Here is a 19602-nt window from a genome sequence, read left to right as displayed (position 1 = left end):
GGTAAAGCTTCTCACACTCTGGTAAAGTGCCGGGTTAGGAAGGCCTCCCTCTGGTGTTTTATAATATTTATATAGATCTCTAAGCCCAAAACTACTGGCCTTGAATGTAGAAGTGCTTGAGCCTGACCATCTTTCCCCCACATGAGGTCACAATGAAGGGGTCTGGGGACATCTCAGGAAGGAGATGGGGCTGATAAGAGAATCATAAAGAGTAGGTCAGAGGCCCCTGGACATCAGGAGTTAAAGGCCTCAACCACCACCGTTGGTCCCAGTAGGTCCTGCTTGCACCATGGCCCTCTAAACGGGATTCTAAAATGCATGGTTTTAGTCTATGATTATACTGCACCGTAACACATTTTGCACGGTGACAAGTTATGCTGCGTGTGGCAGAAACAATAGCCCGTGGCATGTACTGTAAATGAGCAATTCATGGTGAAGATAGAGACTGGTGTGTGAAAATCTATGCAATATCTCTCCCAGCATGTTAACATAACTGAATGGGTCATGAATTTTAAATATGAACCATGGAGAGCTTCTGATTGAGCAGATTTAGGTATTGTAACACTTTTTATTTTAGTGGACAGATTATCCATTAGTTCGGGGATACTTTGGTGCCACAGTTCCATACTATAAAATTATGCACAAGCCATGCAAAAGTATGTTCCAATTCATGTTTTTCGTGTTATGTCAACCTTCCCAAAAGTATACCTGTGCTACATTTATCATTCATCACTTAGGCGACATAATCACCACCTAAGTGTGAGGAACAAATTTCAGAAGGAAAGATTTTGTGCATTTACGACAAGGAGTGTGACTTGCCCATCCCTGTGCTTCTCGTCGAAAAAAATGCTTTAACACAGCATCAGGGGTAGCTAGAGCAATATAAATGCAAACCTTTTCCCCTCTTCTATCCCTCCACTATCCTTCTTAATCCAGCTAAGTGATTAACATATCCACCACTCAAATTACTTTCATTTTTCACTATACTAATTCACCACTAATCCTTTATTGGTTGCGGAGTAGTGTGCTTCTCGACGAAAAAGCGCTTTGACGCCTCATCGGGGATAATAAGTGCTATATAAATGCAATTACAAATACAAATACAAACACTATGGTATATTCCACTCGTGGAGGTTAACGGTACTGCACTTTCATGCGATATGGTTATTCTTTCCAGAAAGATGAGCGGTCAATATCCGATTCAGACATACTGAAGAAAACAATGTGAAGGCCACTTTCAGTTCAGACATACTTCGGTTGTCCCGTTTTTTTAATGTGATTATATTGCAATAACTGTGCCGGAGAAAAAGGGAATAGTAAAATTGTATGTCAATGGCAAATAACTGGAAATCGCGAGCTACCATAAACTTATTTATTAACTTTATCGAGATAAAATGTAGAAGAAAGACACGGAAAAAATAAATACATAAGCATACATTTCCAGTAATGAAGTATAATAAAGCAGATATATTCCTCCATAATAATTTTTATCTACGGAAATACAGAAAAGTAGAGATTATTAACTATTTAAAATATATACATGAGCAAAAATAAACATGCTCTGAAGAAAATATACCAACACCAAGCATGCAGCGCACACAATATTAATCATTGTCACTGTGTATGCAAATATGCGGCAACTGGGCATGGTGTAACGGTGCAAGTGTGGGGATCTATGTGGTAAATGAACACTGAGGCAGACATGCGCCGTGCCAGGGCCGGATGATGCCGTTTCTCCTCCCATAGCCCGACCTCCTCTGCTTGGCTCACGCACACATCATATCCCCTCCCTTGGCACACGCAGGGAGGGAGCCCACCTCCTCCGCCCGCCTCTCTCCCTACAGTGGAGGACCAGGCGTGAGCCAGCCGAGGATGGAGGAGGTAGGGGGAGGGCAGAGCTGGGCGGAGTGACAGGAGGACGCGCCTGGGAGCCGAGGACAGCGGGAGGCACGGCGAGTGCTCCGGGAGGATGCTCCATGCCGGCGCGGGCTGTAACCGCCGGGGCCCGGGCGGGCGCCCCCCGCCAGGGCAGCAGCAGGTACAAGGGCCAGTGACAGTGGGCGGGCGCTATGGGCGGTGGGCAGAGACCGGCGGCGGCACCTGTTATCGTCCCCCTCAACTCCACACTGATGCCGCTAAAGCGCGCTTTGAGGGTTCTCTGTGCGATTGAATGTTAGAAGTCAAGCTACTAGCTTGCTCGCTAGGAAAACAAACAGGCAAATGTAATTCCCAGTGACCGGGGCAGAGAGGCAGGTAGAGGCAACACGGCAAAGCGCACCCAGGTTTCCATCGTGCTCCTTTCATCCACCAGCTCCCACCAACTTTTAAGGATGAGCATCCTATTCCGCGAAGCTCCCCCTCTTCACTTAGTGCTCTGCCCAGCCCTCTGCCTGGTACCTAGTCTCTTCCCACCGGGCGCCGGGGTTTTCATTCAGTTCTGTCCTCTAGTTGGCACAGGCTGTTCTCTCCTTCTGGGAGGAGCGCAGAACGGGCGCATCAGTGATTCAAAGCGTGTCTGTCCTACGACCCTTGGGTGAACCTCGGTATGAGCTGCTGCTTCCCCGGCATATTTCGTACCGGTCCTATTTTTTCGACCATCCCACGCACTTGTTTGCCTCACTGCAAAGAAGTGCTCGCACCTTTCTTTCAAATAAAACAGAGCCGAGAGTGAGTACCTGTGTGCTTGCACTTTCGACCGGGATTTTAAAACCCGTAAAATTTTCTGTCTACCATGGGTGGCGAGCGAGGGCATTTTTACAGCATTTATTGAAAAGCGCAGGTGTTCGTTTCTACAAGAAACACTGTACATAGCAAATCCACGCGAGCTAAGAGTCTTTATCACTTTGAATGGATGCATTTTGTGGAATGGATGAAGTTTTGGTGGAAGAAGGATTTAGACACATACTAACCAGAATACATAATAAATATATTATGACATTAAGCAAATACATGTCAAATGCGGGAAATTTACCCCAGGAAATTGGTTGGCTGAGGACGTACTGCAGGTAAGGGAGTCTTCAGCCTGGTGGGGATAGTTTGGAAGCAGTGCACTGTGAAGACTGTCTTGTATGTGTCTATGCCTAAATGTTATAGTATGTATGAACTAGGAACCTAAAAGAAACCGAGTGCTCACGCGGGGTGAATGAATGAATAACACGCATGGGTAGCTGTTGTCTAATAGGTAAGTTCAAGTTCGGAAATTTGTATAGTGCACTACTCACCCAGAGGGTCTCAAGGCGCTTGGGGGAGGGGGGGGAAACTTTACTTGTCGAATATCCAGGTTTTAAGTTGCTTTCTGAAGGAGAGGTGGTTCTGTACAAGGCAGAGGTGGGTGGGGAGAGAATTCCAGGTTTTGGTCGCTAAGTAGGAGAAGGTTCTTCCCCCCATGGTGGATCTATAGATGCGCGGAATTGCGGCGAGGGCTTGATTGGATGATCGTAGTTGGCGGGTGGGGGTGTAGAAGGACAGTCGCGTGTTGAGGCATTCGAGTCCTAGGTCGTAGAGGGCTTTGTGTGCGTGGGTGAGGAGACGGAACGTTATTCTCTTGTTGACGGGGAGCCAGTGGAGGTCTTTCAGGTGACCGGAAATGTGAGCTTGACGGGGGATGTCCAGTATGAGTCTAGCTGAGGCGTTTTGGATGCGTTGGAGTTTTTTCTGTAGTTTGGCTGTGGTTCTGGCGTAAAGGGTGTTTCCGTAATCCAGTCGGCTTGTGACCAGTGCGTGAATGACTGTCTTCTTTGTTTCGGTGGGGATCCAGCAGAAGATTTTTTTGACCATGCGTAGGATGTTGAAGCATGAGGATGAGACGGCGTTGACTTGTTTGGTCATCGAGAGGGAGGAGTCCAGGATGAAGCCCAGGTTACGTGCATGGTCCATAGGTATGGGTGCGGTTCCCAGGGCTGGTGGCCACCATGAGTCGTCCCAGGTGGAGGGGGATGATCCTAAGATGAGGACTTCCGTTTTGTCCGAGTTCAGTTTTAGACGGCTGTTCTTCATCCACTCGGCTACTTCTTTCATTCCTTCATGTAAGTTGGTTTTGGCGGTGTTTGGGTCTTTGGTGAGGGAGAGGATCAGCTGGGTGTCGTCTGCGTAGGAGATGATGTTGAGGTTGTGTTGGCGTGCGATGGATGCGAGGGGACTCATGAATACGTTGAAGAGGGTGGGACTGAGTGATGATCCTTGTGGTACGCCGCAGATGACTTTGGTGGCCTCTGATCTGAAAGGGGGGAGGCGGACTCTCTGGGTTCTTCCGGCGAGGAACGAGATGATCCAGTCCAATGCTTTTCCTTGTATTCCGATGTTGCTGAGGCGTTGTATTAGGGTGCTATGACAGACTGTGTCGAAGGCTGTGAGGTCAAGTAGGATGAGGGCAGCTGTTTCTCCGTTGTCCAGTAGAGTTCAGATGTCGTCTGTTGCTGCGATGAGTGCGGTTTCGGTGCTGTGTTTGGCTCGGAAGCCGGACTGTGAGGGGTCGAGGGATTTGTTGGCTTCGAGGAAGGCGGCGAGCTGACTGTTGACGGCTTTCTCAATAACTTTGGCAGGGAATGGGAGGAGCGATATGGGGCAGTAGTTCTTGAGTTCAGTGGGGTCTGCTGTGGGTTTCTTCAGAAGGGCGCTGAGTTCTGCATGTTTCCAGCTTACCGGGAAGGTAGCGGAGTTGAGGGAGCAGTTGATGACGTCTCGGAGATGGGGTGCGATGATGGAGTCTGCTTTGTTGAAAATGTGGTGGGGACATGGGTCGGTTGGCGATCCTGAGTGGATGGAGTTCATCAGGCGGATGGTGTCTTCAGTGGTGATTGGGTTCCAGGCGCAAAGGTAGTTAGAGGGGGGGGTAGGTTCGGAGGTGGGTGGAGTGGACTGGTACCCGGACTGGTTTTCAAAGCTGTTATGTATGTCGGCGATTTTGTTGTAGAAGAAAGAGGCTAGGGAGTCGCAGAGGTCTTGGGAGGGAGTGATGTCGTTGGAGCCGGCGGTGGGGTTGGTAAAATCTTTGACAATGTTGAATAGTTCCTTGCTGTTGTGGGCGTTGTTGTCAAGTCGATCCTTGAATGCTGATTTCTTGGTGGATCGGATCAGTTGGTGGTGTTTGCGGGTTGCGTTCTTGAAGGTGGTCAGGTTGTCAGTGGTTGGGTTTTTTCTCCAGGCATTCTCGAGGGTGCGACATAACTTCTTGGATTTCTTAAGGTCATCGTTGAACCAGTGGGCTTTTTTGTTACCTTACTTGGTTTGATGGTTTTTCAAGGGTGCTAGTTCGTCTGCGCTGTGGGTGATCCATTGTGTGAGGTTGGTGGCTGCTTGGTTTGGGTCCGATGATTTGGCAGGAGGATTTTGGTGAAGCGATGTGAAGAGCTGGTCAGTAGTAATTTTGTTCCAGTTTCTTCGGGGACTAGGTTGTGGGGGGTTGTGGATCGTGGTCTTTTTGTAGTTGAAGTGAACGCAGCTGTCGTCCGTCCAGTGGAGAGCTGTGGTGTGATTGAAGGAGATGTGCTTGCTGGAGGTGAAGATAGGGTCGAGCGTGTGTCCGGCATAGTGGGTGGGGGTATTGACAAGTTGTTGGAGTCCGAGGTTGGCCAGGTTGTCCAGAAGGGTGGTGGTGTTGGAGTCGTTTTTCTTTTCCAGGTGGTAGTTGAGGTCTCCCAGTAGAATGTAGTCCTCGGAGGGGAGGGCGTGTGGGCTGATGAAGTCAGTGATGTCATCGCTGAATTGTGTGCGGGGTTCTCGTGGTCTGTAGATGAGGGTGCCTCTGAGTGTGGTCTTGGGGTCGGTGTGGATCTGGAAGTGGAGGTGTTCGGTGGATGTGAGGTTGTCGTCGGAACTGGTCGTGATACGGATGGTGTTCTTATGGACGATGGCGATGCCTCCTCCTGTTTGGTTGGTGCGGTCCTTTCGGATGATCTTGTAGCCGTCCGGGATGGCTATGGCAATGTCGGGTGCTGATGAGGCGTTCATCCAGGTTTCTGTAAGGAAGGCGACATCCGGCGATGTAGTGTCGAGTAGGTTCCAGAGTTCAATGGCGTGTCTGTGGACCGAGCGGGTGTTGAGCAGGATGCACTTTAGGTGGTTAGTGTCGGAGCTCTGATTGGAGTCTGTGGATTTGGTGTGGGTCCTGATGCAGTCGAACTTGCAGGAGTGGCAGGTGAAGGGTCCATGGGTGTGTCCTGGGGCGGCTTGGTAGCAGTTTGGGAGTCGGCCGGGGTTAAGTGCGGAGAGGGTTGCGGCGTCGTACGTTATGCGGGTGGAGTGGGTTTTGCGGGGGCCAGGGGGTCTGGCGCTGGGCGAGGTCCAGGCGCGGACGGGCGTAAAAGGGCTTACCTTTGGCGCACCTTTGGCGCGCATTGGGCACGACCGCTGCGCGCAGAAGCATCTGTCATATCTGGATAGTGGAGGGGGCAGGGGCGAGGGAGGAGCAGCTGGGAGGCGGGAGCGGGGTGGAGAGCCGGGCAGGGAGGCACAACAACAAACAACAAAATGGCAGCAAGCCAAAAGCCTAACAGGACGAGATTGGGGCAAAACTTAGATAATGGCTATGAAATGGCCAGTGGTACCGGCAGAATCAGGTACAAATGAACAATCCAGGCAAAGGCAGCAAAGCACAACCGAATGTCTAAGAAAGCGCACCTCAGCCACACAGCGCTACGATGTAAACACTATCAGCGCTACAATACAAATGCAATTATCAATCAGGCACAATAATGAGCAGGAGCAATGCGAGCACAACCGAATGTCTAAGAAAGCGCACCTCAGCAACACAGCGCTACGATATAAACGCTATCAGCGCTACGATATAAACGCTATCGGCGCTACGATATAAATGCAATTATCAATCAGGCACAATAATGAGCAGGAGCAATGCGAGCAATGCGGGTAATGCGATATGGCTTAAGTTACAAAGAGCTGTCTAGGGGTATAGCGCTACGATACCAATGGAGCCTGGAGCAGCGTGAGGAGCGACCGCTTCTGATGAGTTCAGGACGGTCACAGCGTTTGCAAAGGAGGGTCGAGCCTAAACTTTCAGTGGGAGGGAGGAGCAGCTGGGAGGCGGGAGCGGGGTGGAGAGCCGGGCAGGGAGGCACAACAACAAACAACCAAATGGCAGCAAGCCAAAAGCCTAACAGGACGAGATTGGGGCAAAACTTAGATAATGGCTATGAAATGGCCAGTGGTACCGGCAGAATCAGGTACAAATGAACAATCCAGGCAAAGGCAGCAAAGCACAACCGAATGTCTAAGAAAGCGCACCTCAGCCAGACAGCGCTACGATATAAACGCTATCAGCGCTACAATACAAATGCAATTATCAATCAGGCACAATAATGAGCAGGAGCAATGCGAGCACAACCGAATGTCTAAGAAAGCGCACCTCAGCAACACAGCGCTATGATATAAACGCTATCAGCGCTACGATATAAACGCTATCAGCGCTAGGATATAAATGCAATTATCAATCAGGCACAATAATGAGCAAGAGCAATGCGAGCAATGCGGGTAATGCGATATGGCTTATGAAGCAAGTTCATCAGCATGGTCAGAGAGCAGAGCAGTGACATGAATATCAGCAACAGCAGCCACATCAACTTCCTCAACCTCAAGTACCGCAGCAGTAGCAAGCGGAGTCACAACACTCGCCACAACAGCTGCCACCACAGTCATTATCACAGTAGCAATGACGACTGTAATAATAGTTGCAAGCACCTTCCACCATAGCTGTCTGTAATCACAGCAGGGACCACAGTACTAACAACAGCTACCACGATGGCAGGCACAACAGTTTTTTTTAAGTTTGAGTTTATTGAGGACAGTGAACAGCATTCAGTATTGGCATAAGAAGTAACAACAAAATATAACAAAAATTAAGAAATATGAAATGCATCATAAAGCGTACAATAAAGCTGCCGAAAAACATATAGATAGAGATAAATATACATCTTATGCTGTAAAAACTGTTGAAGTGTATAAAGTACAAAAAGAGGGTTCACAAGCGGGAGTGATGGGATAGAGGGAAAATGTTAGCTGAATAACATAGACAAAAAATAACAATAGAAACTGTTGACATATTTGAAAGAGAGAAAAACATCAGATATTTGCATTAATAAAACTGTAATAAAATTAAGGAAAATAGACAAAGAAATGAACTCAAGGTGGTGTCTGATACGCAGCAGACCCATAAATGGTTTTGCTGGCAAGAAGGCTAAATTAGGATAACACATTAATTATTGGGAGCCATAAAATATCTCTCTTTATAGTTAAGGATATAGGAGAAACATAATTAGAATCAGCCTATGATTAAAACAGACAGCATTCCACCAAGACCTAAAAGTATCAATGTGACCCTGTTTCCAATTAGACATTATTAAATGAAAAGCAATAGCCAGCAATAAATGTATTAAGTTATGACTTGGAGCTAACTGAGACCAATGAGGATCTATACTTCCCAAGGAAATGTTTGAAAAGGAAAAGGGAATAGTAATCTTAAAAATCTTGTTGATATGTTGCCATACCAGCTTCCAAAACTGGAGAACAGAAGGACACAAACAACATATTTAAATCAGAATTTTAACTAGTACAGACCAGCAAGCTGTAGAGAATGCTTTTAAGTTAATGGGAATACATAATAAATGATGATAAACAAAATAAAGAGTCTATAAATTGATTTCAGTCCATGAAGATTCTGTCATAAAATTGTTTTAATCTTTTAATTACTTTAAGGGAGCTTGTGCTCTCCATATAGTGAGGTTGTCTCTGGTACCCCTTCTATTAACACATGCACAATAATAGCAATCATCCACTGGGACCTCTCCTCTGTCCCCAGGCACTTATTGTAGCCTAACCCATTGTCTTTATACATGAAAGCTGCACAATTAGGCTTTGATAGAGAAGATGCAATCTGAGTTATATTGTTCCATTGAATAAAAGAACAAAACATTGTTTTCTACTTGTGAATGGGCCTTGGGTGGGCTACCAGGCTATTTTAGGAGGATCTGGCCCACCCTCTAGAACCAGTCCTGTTCATATGGCTGGTGTGTGTTGCACGAAAATTATAGAATACATTCTTTGCATTTTTCAACACACAGCCATTGAACTATTCTTTGATCTTTTGATATATATCACCCTCCATGTTGTATGTGCCACAGATTTTTGCATGTTTTTTAAGCGGTACTGTTTTAGCACGCTCTACATGCTCCAGCCACTTTTGAGCTCCCCCATTTTTAGTATGTCCTTCCTTTGTTTCCATCCTCTGGCAATTCAGTGTACGTTGTCTCCTACAATACGCGTTCTAGTCTTTGACACACTTTCCGCTTGCCACGGTATTTCCACTCTTTAATTCCATCGGGGATTCACTTTTCTCCATGGGCCCCACAGTGTTCCGAGTTTTGAGCAAGCATGTACAGGTATCCATTAATGTTTAAATTTTTATATCCATGGCCACGCTTTATGATGAATATATCGTACTTAAGACAGATTAATTCTCTTAGTTTGTGCTAACAGTAAGCATATTACACAGTGCTATGTGGAATAACTAGGTTTGCTCTGCTACTATTTTTGCTTGTTTGTTTCACTCTACTTCTAAGACGTCATGTATTTTTGAGTGGTAGCATGTATTTTTAGTGCAAACAAGTGCGCAATTTATTACGGTTTGTGGCCACTTTTATAGACTGTGCTTGGGTTTTAGAATTGACGGTCTCTGAATGGAATAATGATGACATTGTGAACTAGGACCTTGTCTTGTTTGCTATGTTGTGCCGATTTACTTTTGAAGCTCACACGGTTTATTGCCACGACAGGGTGGTTTCCTGCATTTAGCACTTTTGTTTATCACATGGTGAATTTTCAATTCAGCATAATTGAAGCCCTGCCTCTATCTTTTCCTCCCTTGTCAAATGCCTTTCTTACTAATTGGCCAATTGGTTTACTCATCCCTAGATTCTATCATCCGGGATATATGCAGATTTCTAAAGAAATACCTCATTAGTTGGGTTAGGTGGGAAGAGTACAAATTGATTTTCATGGTATAACATAAATTGAGTTTCAGACTATCTCTGTGTTATTTCTTGCAGATTGCTACCATTTTCTTGCTGTCCTGATGAAGACTTGTGGTAGTAAGCCTAAGGGGTTGAAACGTTGATTAGGTTCCACCTGGTTCATTTATTGATAGACTGCGTAAACCCAAATGTTCATACCATTGGGATTCTAAGAATTTGTTTTGTTCTATGGTTTTGAATCACAGTACCTAGTGTAAAAATTGCCATTGTAATGTATGCTGGTTAATGTTTGGCACACTCACTCTGCACCGTCACTTGGAGCCCCTGTATCAATTTCACTGTTGACTAGACTGACTGTCTATTGTACTCATGTTTTGACATATTGTCACTCAACATAAAATATTGACTGCTGGGCAGCCACGGCCGGAAGTGGGAGTACCTGCAGGGCGGTGACATGGGGAGGGGGAGGGGCAGGGTGGGGGGTAGTAATGTATGGATTACGGAGCTTCCCAGGTAAGTAAACATTTGAATAAATAAAACAAATTTCGTTGAGTGCACTGCAAATCCCCAAATGCGATGCAGTGCGCGCAACGAAATTCGTTTATTTATTTAAATGTTTACTTACCTGTAAAACTCTGTAATCCATGCATTACTAATTCCACTCTGCCCCTTCCCCTCCCCACGTGACCGCCCTGCAGGTACTCCCACTGCCGGCCGTGGCTGCTGCCGGTGAAATTGTGCTGATTATCTATTGAAACTTGGCCAATTTTATCATGCTTTAGTTATATTTAAAATTATTTCTAGTGGAACACTGTTCTTTATGATGCATTGTAGTCCATCATTTTTCAGCTCCAAGTGCCACTACAGATGACAGAGACCAGCCATATGCCAATAGCGTTTGTCCTGCTCGTATAGGTCCAGTCTTCCCTGAACTTCTAAGGCATATCCCTCCCTTTTAAACAGGAGGACAGACAACTCCAGATCAGTTTTGGCCTTTTGCATCTATGTTACTATAAGAATGGGCCTCCTGTGGGCCTCTCAGTGAATGTAATTCATCCTGAGATCAGTAGTCACACTATTACCCCCGTGGGTTTGCCAAACTCCCCCCTCCCCATTTATAAAATACCTGGCCTGGGGGATGGGGTTCCCAGGCCAAAATTAGCCACAAGGCCCCCTTCCCTTATAATAAAAAAAAACTACTGGCACTATGCCAAAGGCATTGGGCCCTTTCTGCACCACTCTGCAGTTTTGCCTCCTGGAGCGCTGCTGTTTGGGGGATGAAGTCCCCTTTGCTGCTGAGGGTCCTTGGAGTTCAACAAGACTTTCTGTGACCTCCAGTAAGTCCCACACAGTGGAGTTGCTGAGATGTCTTTGGAGGCCACATCTCCTTCTCCACCACTCTGCAAATGTACCTCCTGGCGCATTACTTGTTGGGGCTGAAGTCCCCTTGCCTCTTGAGGGTCCTTGGGGGCCAGAAACCCCTCCTGTTCACTCCAGTAAGTCCCATACAGTGGGATTGCTAAGAGGGTGGTCTGAGGCCATGCTGCCCCCTGTTAGACTTGGCACCATTGGCGTGAGTCTCCCTTCCTCCTTTTGCTGTTGCCTCATCTGTTTTTGCTGGTCTAGATGCTTTGGGCACTTTGCCACTGCTGTTCAGTGCCAAAGTGCAAGTGCTCCCGATTGTAAATTGTTGTATGAATTAGTGATTCCATGATTGGTTATTTGATGTACTTGTCAGACCCTAGTACAGTGCACCATGTGTGCCCAGGGCCTGTAAATTAAATGCTGCTGGTGGGCTTGCAGCACTGATTGTGCCACCCACAGAAGCCGCTTGTAAAATGTGGCTCAGGCCTGCCATTGCAGAGCCTGTGTGCAGTCTGGGACTGCCATGTTGACTTGGCAAGTGCACACACTTGCCAGTCTCTAAACCTTCCCTTTTCTGCATGTTAGTCACCTTTAAGGTAGGCCCAAGGTACCCCTGTTGCCAGGGTGTATTGTATGTGAAAGGTAGAACACGCCCTGATGTGTGTGGCAGGTCCTGATACTGAAATACTGCCAATTTAGTTTTTGACTATTGCAAGGCTATCTGTTCCCATAGGCCAGAATGGGCAGTTTGATTATAACATCTTATAAACATAACTGATCCAGGGACCAAGAATGTGGAGAAGTGTGGCTCACTGGTTAGAGGAGGCAGACCCGGACACTGAGATCAGGCCCGGGACCAGGGTTCAATTCCCGACACGGCAGGGTCTTGAGCCCAAAATGTCCACGGACTTGGTAATTCTCGCTTCGGTGCCTACTTGAATCACAGGTTCACACTCTGCAACTCTGGGCAATAGCTTGCTTAATCTCCACAACGGCCCCACGCAGCGGGATGCCTGGCTTTCACCTTGGGGATACCAAGTAGGGGCTATCTCACAGGGAAAAACCAGGACGGGTTCCCAATAAAGCGCTTTGAGACCTGGCGGTGATATTGCGCTATATAAAAACCCATCCATCCATCCAATGTAAAATAAAGTTTAGTATGCCTGAACTCAGAATGTTAAAGAAGTACATCTTTTAGTGTGGGTGATTTTAACATTCTGTGTTTGAAAATACCACTTTTAGAAAGTAGGTATTTTCTTGCCTAACTATCCAGTGTGCCTCCGCTAGGTTTGTGTATTGCATGTCTGGCTTGTGAGTGACAGGAGATGGGAGAGGGCTGCGGCTCCAGCAGTCTCATGAGCCAGGGCTGGGCTGAATGGGACCTGGGTTGAATTTAGAGTAGGGGGAGGAGATTTCCTTTCACCTGCCTGGGCCAGGTCTGCTTCCTTTCACCTTATCTGGGCCAGGTCTGCTTTCAACTATGCTGTCTCTATCTCTTGCCAGGAAGCTGCACACGAGAGGACAGAACTGGTTTTGCCTGGGTAGAGAAACTCTCTGCCTTCAGAGACAAATGATTTCTGTGTATAAAAAGGGGACCCAGTCTCCAGAACTTTGGATCACTTCTTGGAAATCAAGAGGAACCTTTGCCAAGGAGAAGAAACCGGAGAAGCTGATGGAAGATTACTACCCCTGTGCTGTTGGCTGTTTGGAGTTTGGCCTGCAGTGGTTACTTGTTGCCAAGGAAAGGAGAAAAGGACTTTGCTGTTTGCTTTGCCATTTTGAGGAAGATCTCCAACAGCTTGAAATTTAGCTTGCCCCCTGTCTGTAGTCTCAGGGAACTATAACACATACATTTAAAGGGGACCCAAGGGCAATTTAACGACCAGCTCTGAGTACACGCCCTATTGACATATTTCACCAGAAAGTATCAGAGGGTCAAAAGCCTACAGGAAATTGATCAGGACAGTAAAGTAAGATGCCGTCTCTAGCTGTGTGACTGGAGAAGTGGATAAATACAAAGGGCCAGGTCAGGTAAGTATCTGGTCTCTGGCACCCATCAGTCGCTACTCGGAACCGCCCTTCATCATTTGGGGCTCCGAGAACCAACACTGCACCTGATAAGGTTTATTTAACAGAAAAGGCGTAGTCTTCCTGTTAGTCGGTGCATAATGATTGATGGATGAAAAGTTACGTGCTGGTGAAGTAACTGATGGGGTAAAGAAATATGTGTGCAGTGCAAAAGCAAAATGATACCAAGGGTAGAAAAAAAGTGAATAAAATAGGTTTAAGGAGCGACAAAGAACTTTAATAGAGTATAGCTCCTAACACCTATATTAAAAATAGCCAAGACAGGGAAAAATTATAACCTGTCTAGTGATGGAACGTGGTCGACATGTTTCAGCAATTATCGGCCATTAGCCTTGCCTTCTTCAGGACCTAGACATATCGCTACTGCAAATATAAAACCCCAAACAAGTGAAAAGGTGTTTCAATAAAAGAAAGAGAAAAATGGAACAACTTAGATACGCAAGTGTCACCTGGACCTCCTAGGTGTGCTTGTTCCAACTTCTTCTCACTCAGTCAATGGTGGACTGAAAACAGAAATGTACAACATGAGCGTAGCACCCACAAACTGCCCAACACAAACCTGTGCTATCACCCGTTATATATTTATTAACATCGGTGAGGTCCATAGCAAGAAAGTCTGACCAATCACACTGTTTGTACTAGTGTATAGTGTTTACCATAGAAATTGAAACTTTTCAAGTTTCACAAACTACTTCTTACCTGGTTAGTGAGAAGTAGAGACCTCACCCTACCTGGCTGCGGCTCAGGAAAAAGGTGAAGCACCGCGCTGCAAAAGTGAATAAATCAAAACCATTCGAATCACTCACTATAAGTGCCAACAAACGGTCAAAAGTTGCCAAAAAGTACTATTCTAAGTAAATACGTACAAGGAGTAGAATTACTAGCAAGGTAAAAGAGGCGGTGAGATGTTCTAACCGCTCCAAACAAAGAATCCATAATTGTGTAATCGCTGTAGTAGTAGCGATATGCAACCTATAATGTGGATTGTGGTAGCTTGATGACAATAGAAAAATGCCCAAAGAAGTTCTACTTTGCTGCCCAAATGCCCAAGATTGACCCAGCATAGGGGCAGACAGTTTCGCTGTTCTTCTTTGCTGCCCAAATGCCCAAGATTGACCCAGCATAGGAGCAGACAGTACGGCAGTATGGCAGTATATGGTATCCGCGCACCACACATGGTGGTATATACTTATCAAATGGTTGCGTGTTACCGCTACAAAATCTACAGACAGCCCTGGCGTAAAAGCCTGTTGTGTTATTATCACTGCACCTATAGAGTGCAGTGGTGCAGTATGATCCCATCCGCACATAGAGTGTGCGCTTCAAGCGGGAGTCGCGTTTTCGTATCTATTAAATTCTAAGTGATAAATGCCCAAGGACGAGAAGAGAGCTCACCTCTCCGTCGGTACTTCGTTCAGGCATCTGTGCCATCTGGGGAGGTACCGGCAGTTTGTTTACCAGCGCTTATATCATCTCTTTTCGTATTCGCTGGCACAGTCACGTGGCGCGCTGAATCGCCGCGTCACGCATTGAAAGTTGTCTTGGGGGCTGTGAGTGGAGGAGCCCGCGGCTGATGTAGCCAATCGAGCGCTTTTGTTTCGGTAGTCAAGGTGATGGTTAAACAAATGAACGCCATACATCTAAAGCGTAATAGTCACTGAATACGGGATCAACGCTCAGACCTTGCGTTAAGATTTAGATTAATGCCCGCTAGAAGAAAAATTCAATGACCACATTAATGAGGTTCAACAGAGTCCGTATAACCACTCGTGGGCAATTAGACAAGAGAGATAGAGGGAAATTTAATGGACCCCATTATTAAGGTTCACCAGAAACCACATTAATATACAGCCGTATTTATATATAACCATACCTATATACAATCATATATAGTCATATATAATCACTTGGGGATAGTTGGATAAGAGGACTGATAGTCTGCTGATATCAGAACGAGGACCAGGGTATGTCGTCATTCAGTCCTGCCCGATCGGTGCCCAGTTTCAGAACCCATCTCTGTTCTTTCTTGAGCAGGAAGTCACTCACATTCGTCACGTGAGACGGAATGAACGGTTTCTCCAAGACCGTCCATTTAAAAGAGGTGGGTGTATGGTTCAGGCTAATGAAGTGGGTTGTAAGCCTAGTGGCCTGCCTCTTGCAGTTGATGGTACTTCTGTGTTCAGATAGCCTCACCTTGATCTTACGGGTGGTCATCCCCACATATCTAAGCCCACAGGGACAGGTGATTAGATAAATAAGCTTATCGCTGTTGCAATTAGTAAACTTTATCTGCCTCCAAGGCCTGGACGTCCCAATATCGCCACCAGGGAGACCGATCATCTCGGGCATCGGGTCGATTTTAGAACCCTTGTCGATGTTTGTTGACCATTTTCTACGCCCAATGGTCCAAACAATGCCCACTTACCTGAAAGACACTACCGACGTCTTGCGTCTACTTCCGGATCTGAACTTTGATATTACAACTGACTTGCTAGTCTCCTTTGATGTGGAGGCTTTATACACCTCCATACCTCTGGATGAAACCCTAGAAGTGATACATTCTCTGCTGGATACTACTGAGATAGACACCATCACCCCGGTACATTTCATAATGGCCTGCGCTACTCTAGCGATGAAGAAGAACTTTTTCAAGTTCGAAGATAAAATATACCTGCAAGTGTCTGGAACCAGCATGGGGAGCGTTTATGCCCCCAGTCTGGCAAATCTCTATGTACACTATTTCGAACAACGGTTTGTCCTCACTGAGTCCAATCCATACTTTGATCAGATAAGAACTTGGAAACGATATATCGACGATATATTGGTGATATGGCGGGGTTCCAGAGCTAGCTGCGAGGATTTCCTAGGGTGGCTAAACAGCAGAAATGCTTCCCTACGCTTTAGCATTGAAATTGGCGACAACAACCTGGCCTTTCTTGATCTCATGATCAAGGCTACTGACACTGGACTACAGTCGGAACTATACAGGAAGCCCATGTCCATAAATTCTCTCCTGATGTACGACAGTTACCATCCAAAATCCCTACGGGACAATTTGCCTTTTGGGCAATTTCTACGGATTCAGAGAAATTGCTCCACTGACACAGCCTTCAAGATGCATTCTACTGCACTCAAGAACCAGTTGGTCAATAGAAAATATCCTCCCCGACTGGTACATCGGGCCATGAAGCGGGCTAGTAATAATAATCGAGCAGCATTGCTAGAACCCACTACTCTGAAAGCACCTCTGGAGAGGCTTACCTTTGTACATACTTTTGGTACATTGTCAAACAACATAAAAAAGGCAGTGAAGAAACGTTGGTCAATCTTGAACTCAGGACCCCATTCTATCCAACAACCGTTGTTCTCTTTCAAGAGGGGACCCAATTTACGAGATAGAATGGTTCATACTAGACCACAAGATGAGACCCCCAGAGCGGTGGGTACCCTATGGGACTTACCCCCTGTGTCAGGCCATCACCCATGCGGCACATGTCAATCATGTGCTCAAACGTCCAAAACCACAGAGATCGATATTGGGACGTCCAGGCCTTGGAGGCAGATAAAGTTTACTAATTGCAACAGCGATAAGCTTATTTATCTAATCACCTGTCCCTGTGGGCTTAGATATGTGGGGATGACCACCCGTAAGATCAAGGTGAGGCTATCTGAACACAGAAGTACCATCAACTGCAAGAGGCAGGCCACTAGGCTTACAACCCACTTCATTAACCTGAACCATACACCCACCTCTTTTAAATGGACGGTCTTGGAGAAACCGTTCATTCCGTCTCACGTGACGAATGTGAGTGACTTCCTGCTCAAGAAAGAACAGAGATGGGTTCTGAAACTGGGCACCGATCGGGCAGGACTGAATGACGACATACCCTGGTCCTCGTTCTGATATCAGCAGACTATCAGTCCTCTTATCCAACTATCCCCAAGTGATTATATATGACTATATATGATTGTATATAGGTATGGTTATATATAAATACGGCTGTATATTAATGTGGTTTCTGGTGAACCTTAATAATGGGGTCCATTAAATTTCCCTCTATCTCTCTTGTCTAATTGCCCACGAGTGGTTATACGGACTCTGTTGAACCTCATTAATGTGGTCATTGAATTTTTCTTCTAGCGGGCATTAATCTAAATCTTAACGCAAGGTCTGAGCGTTGATCCCGTATTCAGTGACTATTACGCTTTAGATGTATGGCGTTCATTTGTTTAACCATCACCTTGACTACCGAAACAAAAGCGCTCGATTGGCTACATCAGCCGCGGGCTCCTCCACTCACAGCCCCCAAGACAACTTTCAATGCGTGACGCGGCGATTCAGCGCGCCACGTGACTGTGCCAGCGAATCCAAAAAGAGATGATATAAGCGCTGGTAAACAAACTGCCGGCACCTCCCCAGACGGTACAGATGCCTGAACGAAGTACCGACGGAGAGGTGAGCTCTCTTCTCGTCCTTGGGCATTTATCACTTAGAATTTAATAGATACGAAAACGTGACTCCCGCTTGAAGCGCACACTCTATGTGCGGATGGGATCATACTGCACCACTGCACTCTATAGGTGCAGTGATAATAACACAACAGGCTTTTACGCCAGGGCTGTCTGTAGATTTTGTAGCGGTAACACGCAACCATTTGATAAGTATATACCACCATGTGTGGTGCGCGGATACCATATACTGCCATACTGCCGTACTGTCTGCTCCTATGCTGGGTCAATCTTGGGCATTTGGGCAGCAAAGAAGAACAGCGAAACTGTCTGCCCCTATGCTGGGTCAATCTTGGGCATTTGGGCAGCAAAGTAGAACTTCTTTGGGCATTTTTCTATTGTCATCAAGCTACCACAATCCACATTATAGGTTGCATATCGCTACTACTTCAGCGATTTTACAATTATGGATTCATTGTTTGGAGCGGTTAGAACATCTCACCGCCTCTTTTACCTTGCTAGTAATTCTACTCCTTGTACGTATTTACTTAGAATAGTACTTTTTGGCAACTTTTGACCGTTTGTTGGCACTTATAGTGAGTGATTCGAATGGTTTTGATTTATTCACTTTTGCAGCGCGGTGCTTCACCTTTTTCCTGAGCCGCAGCCAGGTGGGGTGAGGTCTCTACTTCTCACTAACCAGGTAAGAAGTAGTTCGTGAAACTTGAAAAGTTTCAATTTCTATGGTAAACACTATACACTAGTACAAACAGTGTGATTGGTTAGACTTTCTTGCTATGGACCTCACCGATGTTAATAAATATATAACGGGTGATAGTACAGGTTTGTGTTGGGCAGTTTGTGGGTGCTACGCTCATGTTGTACATTTCTGTTTTCAGTCCACCATTGACTGAGTGAGAAGAAGTTGGAACAAGCACACCTAGGAGGTCCAGGTGACACTTGCGTATCTAAGTTGTTCCATTTTTCTCTTTCTTTTATTGAAACACCTTTTCACTTGTTTGGGGTTTTATATTTGCAGTAGCGATATGTCTAGGTCCTGAAGAAGGCAAGGCTAATGGCCGATAATTGCTGAAACATGTCGACCACGTTCCATCACTAGACAGGTTATAATTTTTCCCTGTCTTGGCTATTTTTAATATAGGTGTTAGGAGCTATACTCTATTAAAGTTCTTTGTCGCTCCTTAAACCTATTTTATTCACTTTTTTTCTACCCTTGGTATCATTTTGCTTTTGCACTGCACACATATTTCTTTACCCCATCAGTTACTTCACCAGCACGTAACTTTTCATCCATCAATCATTATGCACCGACTAACAGGAAGACTACGCCTTTTCTGTTAAATAAACCTTATCAGGTGCAGTGTTGGTTCTCGGAGCCCCAAATGATGAAGGGCGGTTCCGAGTAGCGACTGATGGGTGCCAGAGACCAGATACTTACCTGACCTGGCCCTTTGTATTTATCCACTTCTCCAGTCACACAGCTAGAGACGGCATCTTACTTTACTGTCCTGATCAATTTCCTGTAGGCTTTTGACCCTCTGATACTTTCTGGTGAAATGTAGTCTCAGGGATACAATGACTTCACGCCAAGCTCTCCTGAATTCCAACCAGCAAAGAGGTGCCTGCTGCTGTTTAGGACCTCTAGAGACTGTTTGTTGTTGGGAGCGACGCAACGAGGAAGAAGTGTGTCACATCCGCA

General features: G+C 46.0%; 1 protein-coding gene across 1 annotated transcript in view; it reads left to right on the top strand.

Moving 5' to 3' along the window:
- Positions 1–1865: 1865 nt before the first annotated feature.
- The window catches only part of TRMT9B (tRNA methyltransferase 9B (putative)), a 178162-nt gene continuing 160425 nt past the window's right edge, over positions 1866–19602 (top strand). The window contains exon 1 of the mRNA XM_086963344.1: positions 1866–2038. Coding sequence (XP_086819470.1) covers positions 1977–2038 — 62 coding nt within the window. The 5' untranslated portion in view covers positions 1866–1976. The remainder of the gene's footprint in view (positions 2039–19602) is intronic.

This window comes from Lissotriton vulgaris, chromosome 3_1 (assembly GCF_964263255.1).
Source record: "Lissotriton vulgaris chromosome 3_1, aLisVul1.2, whole genome shotgun sequence".
Lineage (NCBI taxonomy): Eukaryota > Metazoa > Chordata > Amphibia > Caudata > Salamandridae > Lissotriton > Lissotriton vulgaris.
Note: the sequence above shows the minus strand (reverse complement) of the source record. Positions and strands in the feature narration are given on the sequence as shown.